The sequence below is a fragment of the Nansenia antarctica genome (genome assembly GCF_963989245.1).
Source record: "Nansenia antarctica genome assembly, chromosome: 2".
Classification (NCBI taxonomy): Eukaryota; Metazoa; Chordata; class Actinopteri; order Argentiniformes; family Microstomatidae; genus Nansenia; species Nansenia antarctica.
Window position 1 is genome coordinate 70486359 of NC_137675.1, and position 22755 is coordinate 70509113.

At 44.9% G+C, this 22755-nt stretch overlaps 1 protein-coding gene across 1 annotated transcript; it reads left to right on the forward strand.

The window, feature by feature from the left end:
• The first annotated feature begins 890 nt into the window (after positions 1-890).
• On the forward strand, positions 891-22068 carry aclya (ATP citrate lyase a). Its single transcript, XM_080522471.1, has 28 exons — positions 891-1018; positions 3660-3839; positions 5044-5166; positions 7407-7469; positions 7732-7922; positions 9140-9219; positions 10159-10289; positions 11596-11714; positions 12371-12507; positions 12919-12980; positions 13099-13216; positions 13465-13619; positions 14445-14535; positions 15787-15928; positions 16032-16200; positions 16347-16451; positions 16582-16778; positions 16871-16952; positions 17134-17244; positions 17423-17550; positions 17831-17924; positions 18140-18294; positions 19239-19389; positions 19494-19637; positions 19732-19845; positions 19939-20021; positions 20180-20256; positions 20842-22068. The coding sequence occupies exons 2-28, from the start codon at positions 3681-3683 to the stop codon at positions 20934-20936; spliced, it is 3276 nt and encodes a 1091-aa protein (XP_080378597.1). The 5' UTR covers positions 891-1018; positions 3660-3680; the 3' UTR covers positions 20937-22068.
• Positions 22069-22755: the final 687 nt, after the last annotated feature.

Genomic DNA, 22755 nt, shown 5'->3' on the forward strand with positions numbered 1-22755 from the left:
GTCCTGTTTCTATCCAATAGTTCTATATTGCTCCATGGTGCTGATTTTTCCAATGTTAAAATGTATTACTATGAATTATATTTATACCACATATAGTATAAATCCTGGAGAAAAAATATTGTATTGATAGACTTGTCTTTGCATAAACAAATGGTTACATGTACATGTATATGATTGTCCTGAAACTCAATACAGTAATGCATTTGGACTTTCGCCAATAATAACTTCCATTGGCAAATATATGTGTATCTGAACGGTCAAGGCCAAGGACAACCAGGAAAAGTTAGTTTAGTTGCCAAACGATTAATATTATTAACTTTTAGTCTAATTGAAACATGTGGCCATAGTGCCACAAGCATGATCATATGATCCTATTCGGATTGGCTACAATATATCAGAAAGACAATGTCAGCCAATCAGTGTGCAGAATTGATGAGGGCTTGTCGGTCCTGTTCAAATACATTCAGTGTACCCTCTCTTCTCTCCTTTTAAGAAGTAATCACAGATCAACGTGATTGAATGTATTCATGCAAGCTTGTCAGGGCATTGTTTTCTATAAAGATATCATTATATTTCGATGTTGTGTTCACCAACCACGTCATGTTAGATCAGTGATTTCCGCAAGGAAGTAAGGAAGGAAGGAGGTAAGGAAGGAGGGAAGGAAGGAAGGAAGGAAGGAAGGAAGGAAGGAAGGAAAGATGCATTGACTATTTAAACACGGCAACATTTTTTTACGAGTGGTGGGCGTGAACGTTATGAAGCAAGAACGCTGGCATGGGGTGGTGTGAGCCAATCGGGGAGCAGTGCTATCAGCCAAGCCTATCGGCAGATGGGGAGAGGAGAGAAAACTGAGGAGCGAACACAGACTTGTATTCATTCACTGCGTGGCCAAAGCTGACAGTCTTCAAGGCACCTGAAGTGCCCGTTCAGATCGGTACAAGGCAAACGGCCGGGTACAACTCTTCACATTACATCACAACGCAACATCGGGGAGCTCTTTCACATTCTGTATTTTAAGGTAAGAGGGTAAATTACCAAATCTACTATAATGACAAAGAGGTGAAAGCTAACGTATCCTAAAAATGTTGAATGTTCACACACAAAGCGAAAGAAACAGACAGAGAGAACGAGTTGAACTGGTCAGTCAACGAATTGATTGGATGACGATGACGACGATGACGATGATGATATGATGATGATGATGATGATGATTTATGAATGAATTAATGAATTAATGAATGTTATTTCTGTTATGGACTCTGACTGCTCACATGCCATACATTCTTCAGTGTTTCTTTTGGTTCATTTCCTTATTATAAGAGATCATATTATGTTCCTTATAATTCATTATAATTTCCTCATTGCCCTGTTAATATTATACCTTAATCTGCAAGGAGGTTTTTCAACTAATCAGTTTTGCGTGCGTGTGCGTGTGCGTGTGTGTGTGTGTGTGTGTGTGTGTGTGTGTGTGTGTGTGTGTGTGTGTGCGCGTGTGCGTGTGTGTCTGAACCCTATATATCTTGATCAATTACATCCCTATGTTATTGATCAGAGAGATTCGTGTTAGCGAGGAAAGGTAATATCACAGCTCTGAGTGTAGGGAGGAAATATATACACTGAGGATGGATGGGTGCCTCTACACTGTGTCATATTGGCCTGGGACCAGTGTTGCCATGACTCAGGGAGAAGAGGGATCAATACTGAGAAGGATCCAACGCACCCCCATTAATCCACACAATCAAGGATGGCCAGGGTAGAGAAAGCATTCACCAGAGCCAACAGCACCAAGGCTTTCAACCTAATGAAGCACGGAGAAGCCGTGGGCTGGCTGCCTCAGGGTTACATTAAAGAGGGTGTAGTCATTTCTTGTCTATTTCTTAGATGTGATGCTGCTGACACTGTTTACTTGTGTTTACTAGTTTTTTTTAATCATCAAAGTAATACATTTCTAATTGTTGATGGCCATCTCTGTGGTCAAATAAGTGATACCCAGTGTGTGTAGCAGGAAGCCAAGGCCAGATCAATAACAGGGTAGTTTTGCACCACATTTTGGGGGAAGGGGGGCAGATATGGGGGTTGGTCTAGTCCTTAGATCTCTCCTTTGGTTCTTGCTCATGAAGCATGCCTAATTCTAGTGAAGACAATATTAAAGGGCAGATATGGTCTAATCTCACTTTCTTGAGGTGTCTAGACTCAAACTCCTTCAATAGATAATACAACACATTTTTAAGGGTAGATCAGCTTTGGAAAAAACTGTGAGTTTGTCCATTTACCATGGCATCATTTAACGCAGCATGACGCAAGGAACACAGCCCTTAACTTGGACTTCATAGGAACATTTTGATTTAAATATCCCTGTACTTTGTATATCCTTTGTATTGTTAAGCATTTCCATCGTAAATGAATCACACACATACAATTGTAATCATTATTTGGGCTAGGCTATACCTTCACTGGCTTTTATAATATATCTTTATGATTAGTCATATTTGTCCTGACGGACAGCTTCCTTTGGTTAGATGCTCCCTACTGTGAGGGGTCACTGGGTCACCTTAGGACAACTTCTTTTTTAGGGCTAGATTAGCTTTGAAATTAATAAATAGAATTTAAGTTGTATCAGATAGCATTACTTGCATTATTTCTAGTCCCTTTATTATTGTTGTGCTGTCAATTGTTGTTTTGTATATTAAGTCATAAGCCCAATGCCATGGTATTGGGACGACAGGGCTAAGGTTACTGATACGATTACCACATCACACCACAGGTAACAGGGGTCAGCGTCACACTACACTAGCGATGACATCATACTGTAGTAATGAACCCAACCTGCAGACATAACTAGTGCATGGGATTGCATGTCTGATGCATGCACACAGAGTAGGTTCTAGTCAAGTTAGTCAGGCCTCTCTTCAATGTTTATTCCTGGCATACACGCAGTGCCCTCTCCTGGTTCAATCAATGTCAATAATAATAATAATAATAATAATAATAATAACTTAATGAATTAAATAATAGTTCAATGAATGTCAATAGTTTCTCAATGAATTTCAATAGTTTATGTGTTTGTCACTCTGTGAGTGATCTTCTGTGTGTTAGTTAGACAGCATAAGGCGTCTATAGGATACTGTTTCAGTGTAGTGGGCTATGGTATGAAGTGTTCTTATGTACGATTGTTTGTTGTCTTTTGCACACACTCCAGACCCCCTCTTTCACTACTGTCTCTGGTGATTAGAGTTGTAGCTCGCAGTGTCCTGATTGAGTGGCTGGTGGGGGCCCATTACTCTGTTAGTGTGCGGGTTCAAGAGCTGGGCTAATCATGTTAGCGTTAGCATCAATGCATGAAGAGGTTGCTTTTAGCTAGGCCACCTGAAAAGTGCAAACAGAAGAGATGACCGAGCAGATGGAATTGAGACCTCTGCATCTGCAGTTTGTGTAATAATATCGCTCTCTTGAGCATTTAGCCGAAGACTGCTGTTGTTGAGGGGATCCTCTCTAATTGAACATTTGGATATGTGATTAGAATTTCTCAACTATTTCTACTTTGTATTGATAGATATGCTTACGCTTATTAAATGAATCTTGATTTCCTATAATCTGACTCTCCTATCTCTGTATCCATCTCTCTCTCTCTCTGTCTCTCTGTCTGTTCCTCCTCTCAGGTCACTCTTGTCTGATCTGCCATGTCAGCCAAAGCCATCTCAGAGCAGACGGGGAAGGAGTTCCTCTATAAGCACATCTGCACCTCGGCAGCTGTCCAGAACCGGTTCCGCTATGCCAACGTGACGGCGGAGACAGACTTCGACCGCCTGGCACAGGACCACCCCTGGCTGCTCACAGAGGTGAGACGCTGGCCCACAAAACGACCAGCAAAGACCCAGTAGTGATTGTGTCATTTGTGTCACCAATGGACAACAGCGAAGACATCAGCCATTTCTGGAGCATGATGACACATCCACACAAGGTTAAATGTCCGCTCAAAAGGGCATGTTGTTAGTTTTATAGTCAGTAAAAAAAAAAATCCGTATCCTAGTTATAATAAGCCTGTAGCCCATAACCATGAAAACACATTCCCTCACTATGGCTTGGGTGCAATGATCTAAATGACAATCACTTGGGAGAGCTTAGCAGGAGAGTGGTCTCTTGGCACCGCTTAGAAGCCATCCTAGCCAGCAGGCCTATCTCCACAACCTCTAACGGCTGGAAAACGGAAATGAAGCAAAGTAAATGTAGAGGAGAGTGCACGGCATCATCGGCTATGCAGCATTAAATAAAAAGTGACATACACAATGGGAAGAGCGGTCGTAATGACCTCATAAAGGAGTCACGGACAGACGGGATTTAATAGAATTACACTGTCTCATATCCCACTCTCTCTCCCTCTCTCTCTTTTCGTCTGGGAGGTTGTTTTAGTGCTTTATCATACAATGAGATACAGAGGGATGTGGGAGAGGAGGAGGAGGAGGGGGAGGGGGGGCGGCGGCGGCGGCGGCGGCAGATACAGGTACAGATACAGGCTCTGTGACAGGATTGATTAAGAATCAATCACATTAACTTCCACCCAGGGACCTCTTTGCTGGGTCACTCTGGCAGGCGGCCAGATGATAATGGTTCCCGTCTCATAAGTCACTCTGCATCTCTGATTTACCTCTGAGAGGTAGCAGGTTGGGGAGGCTGCAGCGTCACAGGAAATGTGTCTGGCTCCGTCGCTCTACTCGTCTCAGACATCAGGGTGGGGTTAAGACGCTGAACACTCACTGTGTGTAATGGTACTGTGGGACAAATCAGTTGTTTGTGCTGGACCTTTAAACTACAACCCATTGAAATGTTAGGGTTAGCGCTGACTTTGGTACACAGGTTCGCAAACAAGGAAGCCTCATTAGCAGTGGGTGAATCATCATGTTAGGTGTTGCTAAGCGATGGTTACCCCCGTCACTGTTGTCATTGTCCTGTATATAGAAATAGACGTTCTATTCTTCTATGGTCCTGAATATGATGATTATGATGTTATGATAACATTTCAGCCATGTGGTATCCCTCTGATAGAGGCTGGTGGTGAAGCCAGATCAGCTGATCAAGAGGCGGGGGAAGCTGGGACTGGTGGGCGTCAACCTGGACCTGATGGGTGTGAGAGAATGGCTGAAGACCCGCCTCATGAAAGAGACCATGGTAACACGGCACACAAACACACAAACACACACTTGCACACTCCTCCTCAAAAACGAACGTTTCAGCTATCTTTTAATACACTTATGTACACTTACAAGTGCTGGTTTCACAGGCTTTAGTCCTGGACTAAATCACAATTTCAATGTAAAATCTCCTTGTCTGTGAAACCGGCCCTTACAGTGATATTAAGCCACTCTGCCCTCTCTGTTTCTCTTTTCACCCTATTTTTCATCCTCCATTTTTGTGTACTACCTACAATAATAAGCAGGTGGTACAGTAGTCAATCAATCCAGCCTGAAACGTCCTGGTAGTGAGTAAATACATTTGTTTTAGTGCAAGCAGCACGCTTCACTCTGTTTTGCCATTTAGATGTTTGTGTGCTTCATAAACCATAGAGGGGAGGGGAGGGGAGGGAGGGAGTATTAGATGTGGGCAGTAGGAGGGGGCTTGGATATATCACTTGCCAGACATTTGAGATGAAAGTGTCAGTTGCGGCTGGTGTCCATAAATAAGGATAAATGAACTGCTAAGATTGTGTACATCAGAATGAAAGGTGTTATATTGTATGCCTTCTGTGGCTGCCAGTGTTTTTATGAGTACCGGTAGTTTTATTCTTCTCAACACAACTATTCAACATCTTGTAATAATTTAATTTGTTTTGCATTTCTTTCACAAAAATGTACGTTATGCTGTAGATTATTATTATTATTATTATTATTATTAACAGTTGTACTGCGAAGGTGTGTATGTATGTGTATGTATGTATGTGTGTATGTGTGTGTGTGTGTGTGTGTGTGTGTGTGTGTGTGTGTGTGTGTGGGGTAGAGTGGGGCTAGTCTGTGACTGACTGTGTTTTTAGTCTGTCTGAGAGACTGGCGGTGTCTGGACTGAAGGCAGGAGGGGGGTCAGAGATCAGTCACTGTGAACAATGGGATCTGGCAGCTCTAGTTTTCGTCTGCACTCTCCATACAACCTATATCTTTCTCTTTATTTTCTAGCATATTTATCTCATTGTTCTTTTTATACACTCTCATCCTTCACATTCACTCATTTGTACCTTTCCTGAAGTGTTGATGGAATACCCCCCAGGAGCTGGCACATAGTTTAACAACAGCGAGCGACACAACACAGATAAGAGCAAGTTAGTGCTGTGTAAACTAGTGGGCATCTGCTACTATAACGTTAATTCACACAGATGATAAGGGTGATGTTATTGTGACACTCTAATGGTGTTACTGTAGTTCACCTCTAATGGTGTTACTGAAGTTTGTCTGACTCTGTCTTGCTCATTGACTCATGTTGCAACCAGGATTGTGCTCCTGTTTCCAAGCAAACAGATGAAGTCAGGGTTTGTGTCTCACATCAATAGAAGTCTCAATTTACATCAACTTTAAAACACGTTTCAGATTTTGACCTTTTTAATTCATTCTATTTAACCCACGGCTGAACCTCCTAGTCTTCTAACACAGTATCCATCACTACCTTCTCATCTCTACCTCTCCTCCCTTCCCTTAGGGAGCACTGAGAAGTGTCAGTATGCAGGAAAACTCTCGGAAATGTCAACCTTTTCTCTCTGTGGCTGACTGCTCTCTCAGGGAGTCTCTTGTTTTTTTTTCTGCCTGGTGGCCTTTTAACTCAGGCAATGTGACAGCCAGCTCAAATGAGCTGGTTGTGTTAGCGGGGGCCTTGCCTACAGCAGTACATTACAAAAAAAATGTTCTTTCCTTTTTTTTTCCACCCTGAATCTTTTTCATTTTGAAGTCCATTAGGACCAGACTGTTCTGTCTCCGTTGTGCTCAATGATAGGTTGAGCCTCCTAAAATATCTGTTTATTTTCTCTCTTAAGCTGCATCCAAACCAAATGTTTCCCCTGGTTGTTTTGTGAGTGTATTTGTACTTTGTGACCACTTTGACTGTCATGCTGGCCTTGAATCGTGCTCAACCATGCTGCTCTCCCCTTCAGCTTTTTCTTCCTCCCCTCTCTTCTGCTCTCCTTTTCTTTCTGCCTCTATCAGTCCTGAGGGCATTCCTGTACACTCGTGCACTGTTGCGTTAAGTTCTATTCTCCAGACACTCTCTGCAGTAGGCTTACTTCTATTTTAGAAGTACGGTCTTTCCTATGTGAATTTATAGAGTTGCATTGTCTTTGGTCCTAAATTAAAGCACATTATTCCCAACCCTTTTGTAATTTGTTTGTGTTTTTGAACGCCTCAGTAAATGGGTTTTGTAATGTTTTTCAGGTGGGAAAAGCAAAAGGGATCTTGAAGAACTTCCTCATCGAGCCATTTGTTGCACATAAGCAGGTAAACCGTTTGTCTGATTTCCTGTGACGCCACCACACTGCGGGACTGCAGTCCAACAGGTGTTTCCCCACCTACTCTAATACGTTCACGTGTAGAGTTGTGTATGACACCTTTTTGTTCCTGTCAAGACAGTGTGAAATCAGATCTCAAACATGCAGTGACACGACACAACAGTGCATGTTTGAGATCTGATTTCACATTGACACAACTTGTGTCTTACTGTCTGTCTGTCTGTCCGTCCGTCCGTCTGTCTCCCTCTCAGGAGGAGGAATTCTATGTGTGCATCTATGCCACACGGGAAGGGGACTACATCTTGTTCCACCACGAGGGAGGGGTAGACGTCGGCGACGTGGACGCCAAGGCCCAGAAGCTGCTGGTGGGAGTGGACGAGAAGCTCAGTGAGGACGCAGTGACCAAACAGCTCCTCGGCCATGTCGCTGCCAACAAGAAAGCGTGAGTAGAGAATAGAGAGAGACGAGGAAGGGTTGAAAACCCCTGCACTCCTTCTAAAGCATACTAGGAGATCAACACTATCCACAGTGTATAGATAAAATGGACAACAATTTGTTCTCTGACAAAAAGGTGGAGTGGAGTATCTTGTGGTTGGGCTTGTGGGTAAAATTTAAGCTGGCTGGAAAAGCAAGACCTGCACGACACAGTACAAATGACCGAGAGGATAGCGATGTCGAGGCACTTTAAGATAATGTAATAAAGCTGGGGGGAGAGGGGTGTGTGTGTGTGGGGGGTGGGGGGGGGGGGAGTTCCATTAGACAAATTACTACCTTGCCTTTCTTCCATCACCCCCTCCTCCCCCATCATTCCCATTCTGTACACGTCCCTGGAGCCTGCTGGTTATTTTGATGGGTCTGATACAGTGACCCACCCCTCTCCCCCCTCCCCTCCGAGCAGCTCTCTGACAGCGAGTCCTGGCTGGGCTAACTGTCTTGGCTGACATTGAGGAAGACGGCTCTGCATACTTACTGCCAACCCCCTCTCCTAACCTCCCACTCCCTCCCTTGCGTGGATCCAGAACAGGAGCGGGGCCCTCAGCCCCATCGGAGCCTGTCAGGCGGCGCTGAGTCACTCTGGGTTGGGCTGCAGCCCGCTCCCACAGGCCAATGGACTCCTAGCACCTAGAGCAGCTCTACTGACGAGACTGACGCAGTCACAAGTGCACAGAGCTGCCTGCACAACTGACAGGCAGGGAGAGGAAGAAATACTGCTTCCACCCGCCCCCATCCCCCCCTTCCTCCACTCCTCATCCCTCTGTTTTGACAGGAGAAGGCAAGCGTAAATTAGATTTTCTCCTTTGTAGCAAGGCTCACTCCGGCTAATTTACAGGTGCTGTGGAGGAGCCAGACAGCTGGCTCTCTCGCCTCCTTCCTCCCCCTCTTCTCTCCTTTCTTAATGATGTTGGCTGTTAGTTTTATGCTTTGTGCACAGTGTAAAAGCGAATGACTCAGAGTTTAATATATATATATATATATAGAACAGGGGGACATTCATTACAATTCACATTTAGAAGGGGGTAAATCTTGAACAATACTTATTTTCTTGCACGTGAGTAATACCTCTGTGAAATAAGCAGTACACGTCAGTTGCTGTATGGGGAAGATTAAAATCTATTGTAGTCATTGAACAGTGATAAACCTGTCTCTTTTCTCTTGCAGGGTTCTGGCCAGCTTTATAGTTGGCCTCTTCAACCTGTATGAGGACCTGTACTTCACCTACCTAGAGATCAACCCAGTGGGTAGGTCCTGTCAATAGCCAGCAAACACCCACCCGCCACATCCTACCTCGAAACATGTGACGCTCTAACCGACTGCCTAATGCGGACATGCACTCGTACTTGCTTATGTGCTATGATTTATTTGTTATAAGATTGAGAGGTTTTGAAGAAAGAAATCTCACGCAACATGTTATTTTTAATTTCCTGTTCAACAGAGCAGAAGTTCACGACAACATATTCTAATACTCAAGAGAGAAAGACATTCAATAATTCATGCCCCTGCTGTTTGATGACTACAGTGTGTTTAGAATGTAGTAATTGGGCATCAGTATTACTGGCAGTACTACAGTGTGCTGGGGCTACTGAGACCTCCTCTTCTTGCTTTGATGTCCCGGTCCCTCGATTCCCTCTCCCCACATCCCCTAGCTTCCCCTCCCACCGGCAGAGAGAGTAGCATGGGTTAGGATGCCCCCTGGGGGGCGGGGTGGGCATGGTCCTCTCTCACATCCTCATTTATTTATACATCCTCTATTTTAGAGCTTATCCCCAGCAGAAGCGCTGCTGAGGTTGGGCAGGTCTCTGTGGAAATTGCACACACACACACACACACACACACACACACACACACACACACACACACACACACACACACACACACACACACACAAAAACAAATGACACAGACATGTCCTTCTCTTTGTGCTTTCCAACCATACCTGACTTCTGCACAAATCCATTTGGCTTGTCCTGCTGGGAGCTGCGTGGGATGGTAACACAGATGGAGAGGAGTCCTCTGATTAGATTACAGCTGTAGCCAAGTGATTATCAATAAGTGAATGTGCCTGTGTGCCTGACTGTTTTTAATCCCACTGTGCTCATAGCAAGAATAACCTATTCTTATCCCTGCCTTCTAGAATAAGTCACAGACCTTTTTTCCTTTTTTTCTTTTTTCTTTCTCAGTGGTCACAAAGGACGGCGTGTTTGTGCTTGACATGGCAGCCAAGATTGATGCCACGGCTGACTACCTCTGTAAGGCCAAGTGGGGCGACGTGGAGTTCCCACCGCCCTTCGGGAGGGAGGCCTACCCTGAGGTGAATGGGAAGACTGCATCACATTTCGCTCAATATCTGTTCAATGTCATGTGTTATGTTGAAGGAACTGGGAGGGTAATAGCAGCTTCAATGGAAGTCATAAATCATGATTGAATTTCCAGACAAATCTCTTGTCATTGTGAATCAAGTAAAGGCAACTTTCCTTTACTTATCTAATCAAATAAGCCTCCACCTAAGGCTCTTAATCTCTGATTAAGTCTCATAAAAAAAGAGTCCAGGTCAAGAAATGTTTGTCAACCATTTTATTGCTGACAAGATGCACACCCTGCTGGTCATATTATGAATTGGTTAGCTAAAGCTTTTACTTTCATCCTGTTGATTTGCAGATAATTGATTACTATTTTAGGGAACTCTTTGGCTGTTTTTACCTCTGTCCCAGCTGCGCTGTGGAACGTTTATCAGGAAGGGCAGGAACTAGCACAGGCCTTTTAATCAGCCACTGACTTACCCCGTCTCCATGGCGATACCAGACAGATCCACTCCACACAGTGGTTGTCTGGTCTAAGGGCTACAGGGAGAGCCAAGCAGGAGGGGCTGGGCTCATTGTAATGTGTGGAATGGAACATAAAAATAAAAATAAAATTCCATACATTACAATGAGCCTGTCACCCAATTTCTACCTCCACCAGCCTCCCCTGGAGCAGGTCACCTCATACTCTTCCATACAGTCATCAGTTTAAACATGGTAGACCTCCAAGGTTTTTGTCTGGATTTGTTTTTGTGGTCATTTTGTTTTGTGGTAAACGTGATCAATGGGGCTTTTCTGTGTGCTGTTCTCCGGATTCATCTGACTAGTTAGTTTGGTACCAAGGCTCTCTGTGGGTACCAGACGGGCCTGTCTAATTGGGCGGCTGTGTGCCTGTGTTTGAGATACGGGGCCAGTGGGGGCCTTTGATTGGACGTGTTTACTCTCAGTCCCCAGCTGTGTCAGTCGCAGTCAACAAGACATCATCTGGCTCTTTTTAGTTCCCTGTGATGTTTGGAAATACGGTATTGAGTTAGTGCTCTACCACATTTACATTGGCACACGCTGACATGGATTTTTCAGATAACACTGATTAGGTCTTTATATTTTTGTTAGAATTGGATAATTCATGACCTGAAGATATGCATTTTTGAGTTGAGCAGAGCTCATTACAGCTCAATTAATGAGTACTCAAACCAGTGACTCCCCTGATTACTGCTGCAATCAGATCAGGAGAGTGTTATTCTGCCACTGCAGCTCTAGATCAGCTCTACACCATCATCTAATCTTAGGCTGACCTTCCTCTTTTGACCCTTACAGGAAGCCTATATTGCAGACCTGGATGCCAAGAGCGGTGCCAGTCTCAAACTCACGCTGATCAACCCCCGGGGGAGAATCTGGACCATGGTGGCAGGAGGAGGGGCGTCTGTGGTCTACAGGTACGGTTACCAAACATTAAGTTAGAATCGACCGACTCGGTTAGGTATGCTTGGTTAGTAAAAAAATAAAACGTAAAAAAACCAAATGTAAACAAAGACTGCTATTACTTCTTGCCACTTGCCACTGACTGTTGTTTGCAATAAAAAGATTTGTAAAAAAAAAAAAAATAATAATAATGAAACGTGAATGTCCATCCACCCATATTCTTCCATCAGTGATATGTTCATAGTGGCCCTTTTTAAGATTTCTTTGCTCTAGCCACATTGTCTGCCCAGCTCCAAAGCTATCTCGGTCATAATTGAGTTTAGCATGAGGATGTGCCAGTGATGCAAGCAGTGAGATTGATGGCACAGTAGCCAAGCCCAGACACTGCCGGTTTAGCGCAGAGCTCTCAATTAGATTCTCTAACGATGCCATCTTAACGAGAGTCTGGAGGAATGAAGAGCGTCTTCTCCCTCTCCCGTCTGTCAGGGGCGTCAAGTGTGGTACACAGATACACAAATTAGTCACGGCAGGTGTGTGTGTGTGTGTGTGTGTGTATGTGTGTGTGGTAGTTGTGTGTGTCTTTAAACAATGTTAAGTACTCGTGGCTTGTATGTTGTCCAATGGTACTGTCAGTCATCTCCTGTATTTGACTAATGGAATCCCTCCACAGTGACACCATCTGTGACCTGGGCGGGGTCGACGAGCTGGCCAATTACGGGGAGTATTCTGGAGCGCCCAGTGAGCAGCAGACTTACGACTACGCCAAGACCATCCTATCCCTGATGACCCGTGAGAAACACCCCGAGGGTATGTCCTGTTTGTGGTTTTCTTTTTATATATATATGTTTTTAGGGCATTTCTGCTTTATTTGGATAGCCTTCGAGAGGGAGGCCTACCCTGAGGTGAATGGGAAGATTGCATCATATTTCACTCAATCAACATATACTCTTAATCTCTGATTAAGTCCCATAAAAAGAGTCCAGGTCAAGAAATGTTTAAGTCAACCAGGATAGAGACAGTAGAGATTGACAGGAAGGATGGGTGAGGGAGAGGAGGGATGACACGCAGGATATGTCGATGGCCGGAATCGAACCTGCGAACCTTGATGGCCGGAATCGAACCTGCTACGCCACTGAGCTCCCCAGTGAATTAGTTTTATGTGTTTACACACACATGTTGTGTATTCTGTGTTTTTCAATGCCTCCTTCTGCTCCGCAGGAAAAGTTCTCATCATCGGAGGGAGCATTGCAAACTTCACTAACGTTGCAGCCACCTTTAAAGTAGGTAGAAACATTGCACACAGAGCTGATATTCAAGCGAGTCACTATGTATATAACAGCAATGTCTTCAGCTCACGTTACAAGGTTGTGATTGGGATTCCTCTTCTCTCGGTGCCAGGGCATTGTGAGGGCCATCAGGGACTACCAGGGGCCTCTGAAGGAGCACGAGGTCACCATCTTTGTCCGCCGTGGTGGCCCCAACTACCAGGAGGGCCTAAGGGTGATGGGAGAAGTGGGTGAGTGACCTCCATCATACCATTTTTTTATTTTTACATTTTCAAAGGCCTTTCTTTTTTTATATATATATAGTGCAATGCATCCATTCACCTGTACAGATGTTTTAACATGCATCAGTCCATCATGATGGACTCATTCCTTTTAATTTATTTAGATTTTTGATTTACATTTGATGGATTCATCTGACGCTGAGAATGTGCATGTCAGTGTTTTTTAGTCTTTTTAAAGGTGTTCCATCTTTCCTCAGGTAAGACCACCGGCATCCCCATCCATGTCTTCGGCACTGAAACCCACATGACTGCCATCGTCGGCATGGCGCTGGGCCACCGACCAATCCCAAACCAGCCTCCTGTTGCCGCCCACACTGCCAACTTCCTGCTCAACTCCAGTGGCAGTGCATCGGTGGGTTGCATGGCGCCTGTCGTCCCTCAAAGACCGATTAACAAGAATCTGATGAGGGATACACAATCTGCCTCGCTGTCAATCGTTATGCAACAAATCGATGTTGTTAAGTCCATCAAACTGGGGTGGAATGAACACAATGAAATCTTGCATGCTTATGATCCGTGTTTCATCCATAACTAGCTTGTTCTGTACTGTTGGTGTCCCAGGCCTGTGCAGCGAGGCTGTAGGAGGATCCTGTTGTGTGTATTTCTACTGGATTGCAGGATTTTGTGTGCTGCTGCTGCTGCTGTGGTATTGAATAGCAGACTATGCACAATAGGCCTCTGATACAGCCTGGAGGGGACCATTAAAAATGTGCTGTGCTGGGGCTTTCAGGGAACTGCATCCGCGTGTGTTTGTTTACAGTATGTGTGCGCGCATTATGTGTGCGCTCTGTGCCACATCCCTTTTGATATATCGGCCTCTTTCTCCTGATGTCATCTGACACTCCAACGGTAGGCTCATAAACATAAAGGAAGTCCTTACACAGAGCACCATTGTGCAGTTCCCATCACTGCAGGATTAGAACACTAGGCCTCATTGTGCTCCCTGTACACCGCAGTGCTTTTATAGCACCTTAACAGATAACACATGATGTACTTTTCTTTCTTTTTTTTGGGCCAAGTCATTATAATCAAGGCAATTATAAGAAGAGGGTTGGAACTGATTGCACAGCTCTTGAGTCAATTAAGCAACCCAACAGTGTTAACTATTAATACTGTAATATAGTGTTATTCTCCTCATGTCTACTCCTTTCCCCCCCCCCCTTCTCTCCTTTCTTAGACCCCAGCCTCCACCAGAACTGCCTCCTTCTCTGAGACCAAGGCAGTCGGAGCGTCACCTGCCAAGAAGTCCAAGGCAGGCGCCGCCCCAGGTGAGCACTTTGACAACCGCACACCCACGTATGCCGAGGATCCCCCTAAACTGGTTCTGACATTCCTGGTTCTGACGAAACCTTAAGGATTTGGTGTGTTCGCTCAGGTGGTTATGTAAGAGAGCCCTGCCACGTCTACAAGGATTGCAGTGAAACGAAAGACTTCCCTGTCTGCTCCTGCTCTCATAGAATTTGAGTTTGTGGATCACAGCTCCCCCTTGTGGGTCACGTGGGGACTCACAGCCCCAACATAAGCAAAGGCCTTCCCTTTTGGGAGAGCAGTACATGTATAATTCATATTTCACTAATGTAGTAGACGCTAGTATCCAAAGTTACTTACAACAAGTGCATTTAAAGTGCATTCAAGTTAGATTGAACTTTATTGTGATTGGAGAGTACTAGAGACTAGAGTACCAGACAAGGACATGCAGTGACTACAGATGTGTTTCATTTGGGTGGAAGCTATCCACAATGTTATTACATTAATACTTGTTTTGTACTATTGTTGTTTTTGTTGTGGTGATTGTATGTTGCGTCGTGGTGCAACAGAGCGACAGGCCTCTTCAGACAGGCCACGAGGTAGGAGACCCCCCCTCCCTTGTCAGACATGAGGCCAAGGACATGGCTTTACTCCCTAGAGCCTCTGTGGAGCCCCCCTGGGTGGTGTGGTCCTATCCTATCTCAAGTGTGTGCTGGAAGTGGCTTTCTGTTGTAATGTAATGTGTCTTCCATGAGAACCGCTACAATTTAGCATTCATGACTTCTGATCACATGTGATCCTTATTGGAACCTGCGAAAACATATAGTTATATTTAGTTTTGCTTAGATTGTCTCGCCCCCCCCCCCTATAGTTGAATTCCCATTGGTTGTAATTATCTGTCACCGGCTGGCAATATTTTGCTTCTTTACTGTCTAACAGCTTGCTGTGTGTGTGGTCTGTCGGCATTGTGTGCCCTGTCAGCTGTAGACTCTACTGTTGTTGTAATGCTGTCTATTATAAGGAGTTCTAATCCCCCCCCAATTCTCCTGGTGGTAAGGTGATGTAGCTTTGTGTCGGTAGCTATGTGCATGCAAAACGTCAGTCATGTCTATGTCATAAACGTCAGTCATGTCTATGTCATAAACGTCAGTCATGTCTATCAATATTTTAAATTGAAAGTGAGATTGTTCATCTGAAATTTGTTTGTTTTTTGTTTTGTTTCCTGTCTCTCTCCTGAACCCCTCTCTTTCCGTGTGTCCCTGCCTCTCCAGTAAAGGCGGCATCACTCTTCAGCAAACACACCAAGTCCATAGTGTGGGGCATGCAGACGCGAGCAGTGCAGGGCATGATGGACTTTGACTATGTCTGCTCCAGGGAACAGCCCTCTGTGTCTGCCATGGTCTACCCGTTCACGTAGGTGTCTTTATTCTCCTGCCTCTTTACTACCTGTTTACTACCGTCACTGTGTGTATGTGGTCTCTGGCTTTGTCTCACTATCTGGTTGTGTGTTCCACAGTGGAGATCACAAGCAGAAGTTCTACTGGGGCCATAAGGAGATCCTGGTGCCTGTGTATAAGAACATGGCTGACGCCATGAAGAAGCACCCAGAGGTGGATGTCCTCATCAGCTTTGCTTCCCTGCGTTCTGCCTTCGACAGCACCGTGGAAACCCTGCAGTATCCACAGGTAGCAGCTCCATATAGTACCACCCTGGGGATTTAATGGCATGTGAATAGAGTAGGCTGTAGATGGGACAGAAACACACACACACACACACACACACACACACACACACACAGTAACTGTAACTCTTCATATGTGAATGTTTTCAGATCCGCACCATAGCCATCATTGCTGAGGGCATCCCGGAGGCCCAGACTAGGAAGATCATCAAGAAGGCAGACGAGAAGGGGGTCACCATCATCGGCCCTGCAACGGTAGGCCCCACTATTCTACACCCCACATCCATGGGACTAATCCTATAGAGATATAATATATATATTATAGAGATATGTGTTTAATCTATGTGTGTGTGTGTGTGTGTGTGTGTGTGTGTTTGTTCATCAGGTTGGAGGTATCAAGCCAGGGTGTTTTAAGATTGGCAACACAGGGGGCATGCTGGATAACATCCTGGCTTCTAAGCTGTACCGTCCAGGCAGTGTGGCCTACGTATCCCGCTCCGGGGGGATGTCCAACGAACTCAACAACATCATCTCTCGCACCACTGACGGCGTCTACGAGGGAGTGGCCATCGGCGGAGACAGGTGTGTGTTTGGGTGAATTTGTGTATGTGTGTGTGTGTGTGTTTGGGTGAATTTGTGAGAGTGTATGCCTCTAATGGTGGTCTCCTCTGCAGATACCCCGGGTCTGTGTTTACAGACCATGTGCTGAGGTACCAGGACGCCCCAGGAGTGCAGATGATTGTAGTGCTAGGCGAGGTGAGGGTTTGCCCAACACACTCACACACTCAATCACTGTTAATTCAGGCTAATGGGCTCCTCATTAACTTACCATAGAAAAGAAAAAACGTGTGTCCTTCTACTGCAATCAATATCTTTCTTATTAAGTGTTGCTAATGATCTCTCTGTGTGTGTGTGTGTGTGTGTGTGTACACTGTAGATCGGCGGCACAGAGGAGTACAAGATCTGCCAGGCCATCAAGGAGGGCAGGATCACAAAGCCTGTGGTGTGTTGGTGCATTGGAACCTGTGCCACTATGTTCACCTCAGAGGTAAATGGGCTTGCGAGGGAGGAGGGTAAAGGTCAGAAGGGATAAGGGAGGTTAAAGAGGGTTGGTTTGGTATCTGCTGGAGACCGAGGGCCCAGTGGGGCTATGGAGGAATGGGTTTGGGTCTGGGTTTGTGAATATTGAATGTCGACCCGTTCTGCGCCCTGCTCCTCCCTCCCAGGTCCAGTTTGGTCATGCTGGCGCTTGTGCCAACCAGGCCTCAGAGACGGCGTCGGCCAAGAACGAGGCCCTGAAGGAGGCCGGAGCCTTCGTCCCCAAGAGCTTCGACGAGCTGGGAGAGATCATCAAGTGAGTGTCAGCGCCAGGCTCACATTATTAGTACACAGACATACAAATACTCACATGAACGTACATGAGCAGACATAATCATACGGTACAGACAAACAAACAGGCTCGTGGACCTTTGGCATCTTGTGGTATTTTTGGGTTGGTTTATATCTTTTTGAATGCCGCTCTATCAGTAGGAGGAAACATGCGTTGCATTACAAGTCATGGTTCAATATAACCATCTTGACGGTAATATTGCTGTGACCTTTACGTCCCATCCCTCCCACCCCCACCCTTGCAGATCGGTGTATGACGACCTTGTTGCCAAGGGAGTGATCGTTCCAGCTACGGAGGTCCCCCCTCCCACTGTGCCAATGGACTACTCCTGGGCCAGGGTGAGTCAGCCAACCAGTCACTGGCACAAGTGTTAGGGATGGATCAGGATAAATCAGGATCTCTGATTGGCTGTGTTCTGCTGGGTATTTGCTATTGGCAACCCTGTAAGGAAGACTACTACACTGAACCATAACAGATTGTGTCAAACTGAAACAGATGGAGAGCATTGGGAGGGTGTAGTGACAGTCTCCCCCCCCCCCGGCTCATCCTTTAGGAGCTGGGTCTGATCCGTAAGCCGGCCTCTTTCATGACCAGTATCTGTGATGAGAGGGGTCAGGAGCTGATCTACGCAGGCATGCCCATCACTGAGGTCTTCAAGTCAGAGATCGGCCTGGGAGGAACCCTGGGGCTGCTCTGGTTCCAGAGGAGGTGAGGCTCTGCACTTCTATCAGTGTCTTTAACACTAGAACCACCAGAGGGCACTGTATACCTAAAACCGCCAACAGGTCAAATGTACCCGTGCCAGGCTATGGCATTTTTTGTATCCTAGCCTATAAAAAAAATTACTCCGTCATTGTATTAAGCCATTGTGTTCACAAAGGAATGTTTCAAGTCATAAAATGGTGTTAGTCCTCTTGTTTTATAATTTAAGTATCTTTAAGAACACTAATCGCTTTGCCTGGACGTCAATGTAAATCAGTCAAAAATAACACTGGAAATGGGTAGGCTATTAGAAGAAAATATTTGCATATTTGGGCGGTGTGATGGGCGTAAAATTCATTCATCACATAATTACATAAACCATGTTATTTAAATTAACAAAGTACCTACCCCAAATGGATCATAATAAGGCCATAATAATGCCATAATAATCACAGCATCAGCCTATGTTGCAACACAATGGACGTGACGAAAGCAAGCGCACAATTTAACCTAATCAATTATTAATGTGGTCTTTCCAACAATGTGTGAGAGAATATCACCATGAAACTTGAGGTAACAATTAAAGGGTTCTTATTCACAACATCATATCGTAGGCTAATAGTTAATTCTAATAGTTAATTCTAATAGTTAATTCATAAATGTATTTAATTTATTCATTTACGCACTTGCGTATTTTTCATTTAGATTTATCTACATAATATTTAACAATAAGAAGTGCAACACAACACAATTTTAGGAAAAGTCAAAGACGGGGGGGACTTCAATATTTTATTAAAACATAGTTATGTACAATTGGAAAAACCTCCACGGGTAGAATTTACCTTGTGGCGGTTCTAGTGTTAGAGAGGCCATGACGAAACCCCCCCTATTGTGCCCTGGGTTCAATAATCACTGCATGTCTCTGTCCTCTCCCTACCCTCTGTCTCCAGGCTGCCCAGGTATGCCTGCCAGTTCATTGAGATGTGTCTGATGGTGACTGCTGACCATGGGCCTGCTGTGTCTGGGGCCCACAACACTATCGTCTGTGCCCGAGCTGGCAAAGACCTCATCTCCAGCCTCACTTCTGGCCTGCTCACCATCGTAAGACCTCTCCTCGTACTTGTAAAGTTTTGAAATAACTCATCCAACACAGTGAGTTTGTGTGTGTGTATTTAACTTTTTGTTTGTGGTGTGTGATTTTCAAGGGGGACCGTTTTGGAGGAGCCCTCGATGCTGCAGCCAAGCAGTTCAGCAAGGCGTTTGACAGTGGGATGCTGCCCATGGAGTTTGTCAACAAGATGAAGAAGGACGGCAAGCTGATCATGGGCATCGGTCACAGGGTCAAGTCGGTGAGCACAGTCTCTGCGGCACTTCGGGTGTTACATTTGTCCCCTTCCTGTTTGTCGTCTTGCTAACACCGATATGTATTTATGCTTCATTCAGATCAACAATCCTGACATGAGGGTCCAAATCCTGAAGGACTTTGTGAAGCAGCACTTCACTTCTACTCAGGTGTTGGACTACGCCCTGGATGTAGAGAAGATCACCACGTCCAAGGTAACAACCAGTCCTTCCGTCGACTCCTCCACCCTCTGTATGGTTCTTATTGAATTATCTGTTTCGAACCTATTTTCTCTGTTTCTGTCGTAGAAACCCAACCTGATCCTGAATGTGGACGGTTTCATCGGAGTGGCCTTTGTGGACCTGCTCAGGACCTGTGGTGGATTTACACGGTAGGCAAAACAATACTGTTTTAATGCTAGTCTATGATGCTATAATGCATATGCAGTCTGTTTCTCCATTCATACTTGGGTTTGCCTCTGGTGCCAGTGTCTATGTTTCCTTTTGTTGCATCTGCTCATCATCGCCCTCTGGTGTGGCCTCTCCACAGGGACGAGGCTGATGAGTTTGTTGAGATCGGGGCCCTGAACGGAATCTTTGTCCTGGGACGGAGCATGGGCTTCATCGGTGAGTCAGGGGCGGGGCATGATGATGACGACCCGGCTGTGGCGCAGGAGGTAGAGCCGCCGTCTAATGATCGCAAGGTTGGCAGATCGGCGGTTCGAGCCCCGGCTGGCCACATGTCGAAGTGTCCTTGGGCAAGACACTGAACCCCAAATTGCTCCCAGTGAGCGGGCCGGCGCCTTGCATGGTAGCTTGCCGCCATTGGTGTGTGAATGAATGGGTGAATGAGAGGCCGTTGTAAAGCGCTTTGGATAAAGGCGCTATATAAGTGCAGTCCATTTACGACCCTGCCATGTTTGACCCTGTAACCCTAAACGTAACTCTGTAGCACCCTGTGAGAGACTGTTATTGGGAGGGTGTTGGGGTATTAAGGTCAGGATATGCCCATATTACATTAGATTAGATTCAACTTGTCATTGCAGGGTACAAGTACCAGACAACGAAATGCAGTTTAGCATCTAACCAGAAGTGCAAATAGTGATATAGTGCAAAGACATGCTAGTGTATACAAAATAGGATATGTACAGTTATGAAATGGATGAATGAGTGAATCATTGTACTCAATGCCTCCTTTTCCCCTCCACTCAGGACACTACTTGGATCAGAAGAGGCTGAAGCAGGGTCTGTACCGCCACCCCTGGGATGACATCTCCTACGTGCTCCCCGAACACATGTCCATGTAACCATAGAGACCAACCTCCACCGTGGACAGGATCAGGAAGGAGGCAGCCCTTAGTTCCCAGTGTCCTCCCAAACTCCATCCCCACCTCAACTGTGCTCCCCCAAGTGGAGGGAGGACGGTTATTAGTTTTGATTTGCGACAGTAAATAAAAAATAAAAAAAGGGACTATTTTAACGTAGATTTTAAAATGTGTTAGTTGATCAAACATGCTGCAACCCCATTGATAATAGCAATGTCCATTAAACTGTGAAGCCACACTCAGACAGATTGCAGATTGTGTCTGAGACTGTGCTAGAGAGATTTAAGGATAAAGCAAGCAGAAGAAGAAGAAGGGGAGGAGGAGGAGGAGGAGGAGGAGGAGGAGGAGGAGGAGGAAGAAGAGGAGAGGTTCATCCATTGGTTTTAACAATTCACCCTGTAGTGTGGGGGGAGATCAGGGCAATCCTCTTCTCAAGATTACCAGTAGGGACCCAGACGATTGTCCACCTGTTTACTGCCCCATATACAGTATGACCTCTCTCATGACTCTTATTACAGTGAAGTACTTTGGTATCCCCCACTATGAGCTCTCTGTCTCTCTGTAAACCAAGCATGTGTCTGTATCACAGACTATCCTGTGTGTCTCTGTGCAGTTCTCTTTTGAGTGTGTCAGTGCCATATCAAAATCACAAGCTTGCTAACAGGGGTGAGCTGTAGTGCAATAATACTAGCTAATGCTTATGAATATAGATCATAGCTTTATTTATGTATAGATGTATTAACAGCAGAGTAAGTAAATGTCTTAAGAATGTAATAGGTTTTTAATGTACTGTAAATGCCGATTCTGTCTTGTTGGGTATTCAAGATGATAGATTATAACACTAAAAACACAGGCTAGGACCGCACACTTAACAGAGCAGGATAAGTGCCTGGGGTGGCAAATGGACCTTGTAAGTTAGTTAACACATCATCATTTCTCTGAATGTTACTTATATGTAGGCCAGGTTATGTGTTGTCTGTCTCTGGTGAGATGTGTCTTTGTCTGTGTTTTTTTTTACTTTGTTCGACCTCATGTGATGTGAACTGAATGTAGAGATGTGTTGTAATATATTTTCAGAACTGTGTGTCTGAGTGAAATAAAGGTGACCTATTGGAACGCAACTGTGTGTTTCTTTGTATGTCCAGACCATTACAGAAATGATAGGCTGAAATATGGTCATTAATAATGCAAAATGCATGGCATGACAGCAGTGGCGAAGCTACCACGGTGGCAAAGGGTGGCAGCTGCCACCCTTGAAAAAGGTCCTGCCACCCTACTTGCCACCCCAGTTACACAGACCAACTGATATCATTTGTTGTATTATTATTATTATTATTGGATCTTTATTTTTAATTTTTAATCAGAATTCAGTGTAAAATTCTCAAGTTTGAAAAATAAACTCAGTGTTCCACCCCTCCGTCTCGAATGGTTGCACCCTGGGTCACGTGACAGATTTGAGTTTGCCCGCTGAGCTGTCAGTCTCGTGGAGCCTGTTCAGGTAATGTTAAATGTGCTTTTAACTAATTATGTTATTACGTTTAGAATTCATTACCTAATGGATATGTTTAGTAAATGAATGAATGTTTTGTTCATCAGTGTAACGTTATTTGTCGAGTTATGAAGCGAAGACGTTTTTCAGTTCAGCTGTTTACCACTTAGCTAAGTTCGCTAGCTATTTAGCTCGCTAGCTATCGTTAGCTACACAGATACAGCTTTTACTCACTGTTTAGCTAACGTTAGAGTTAGTATAGTTAACTATGAATTAATTCATTACAATAATCAAGTCTACTCGAAACAAATG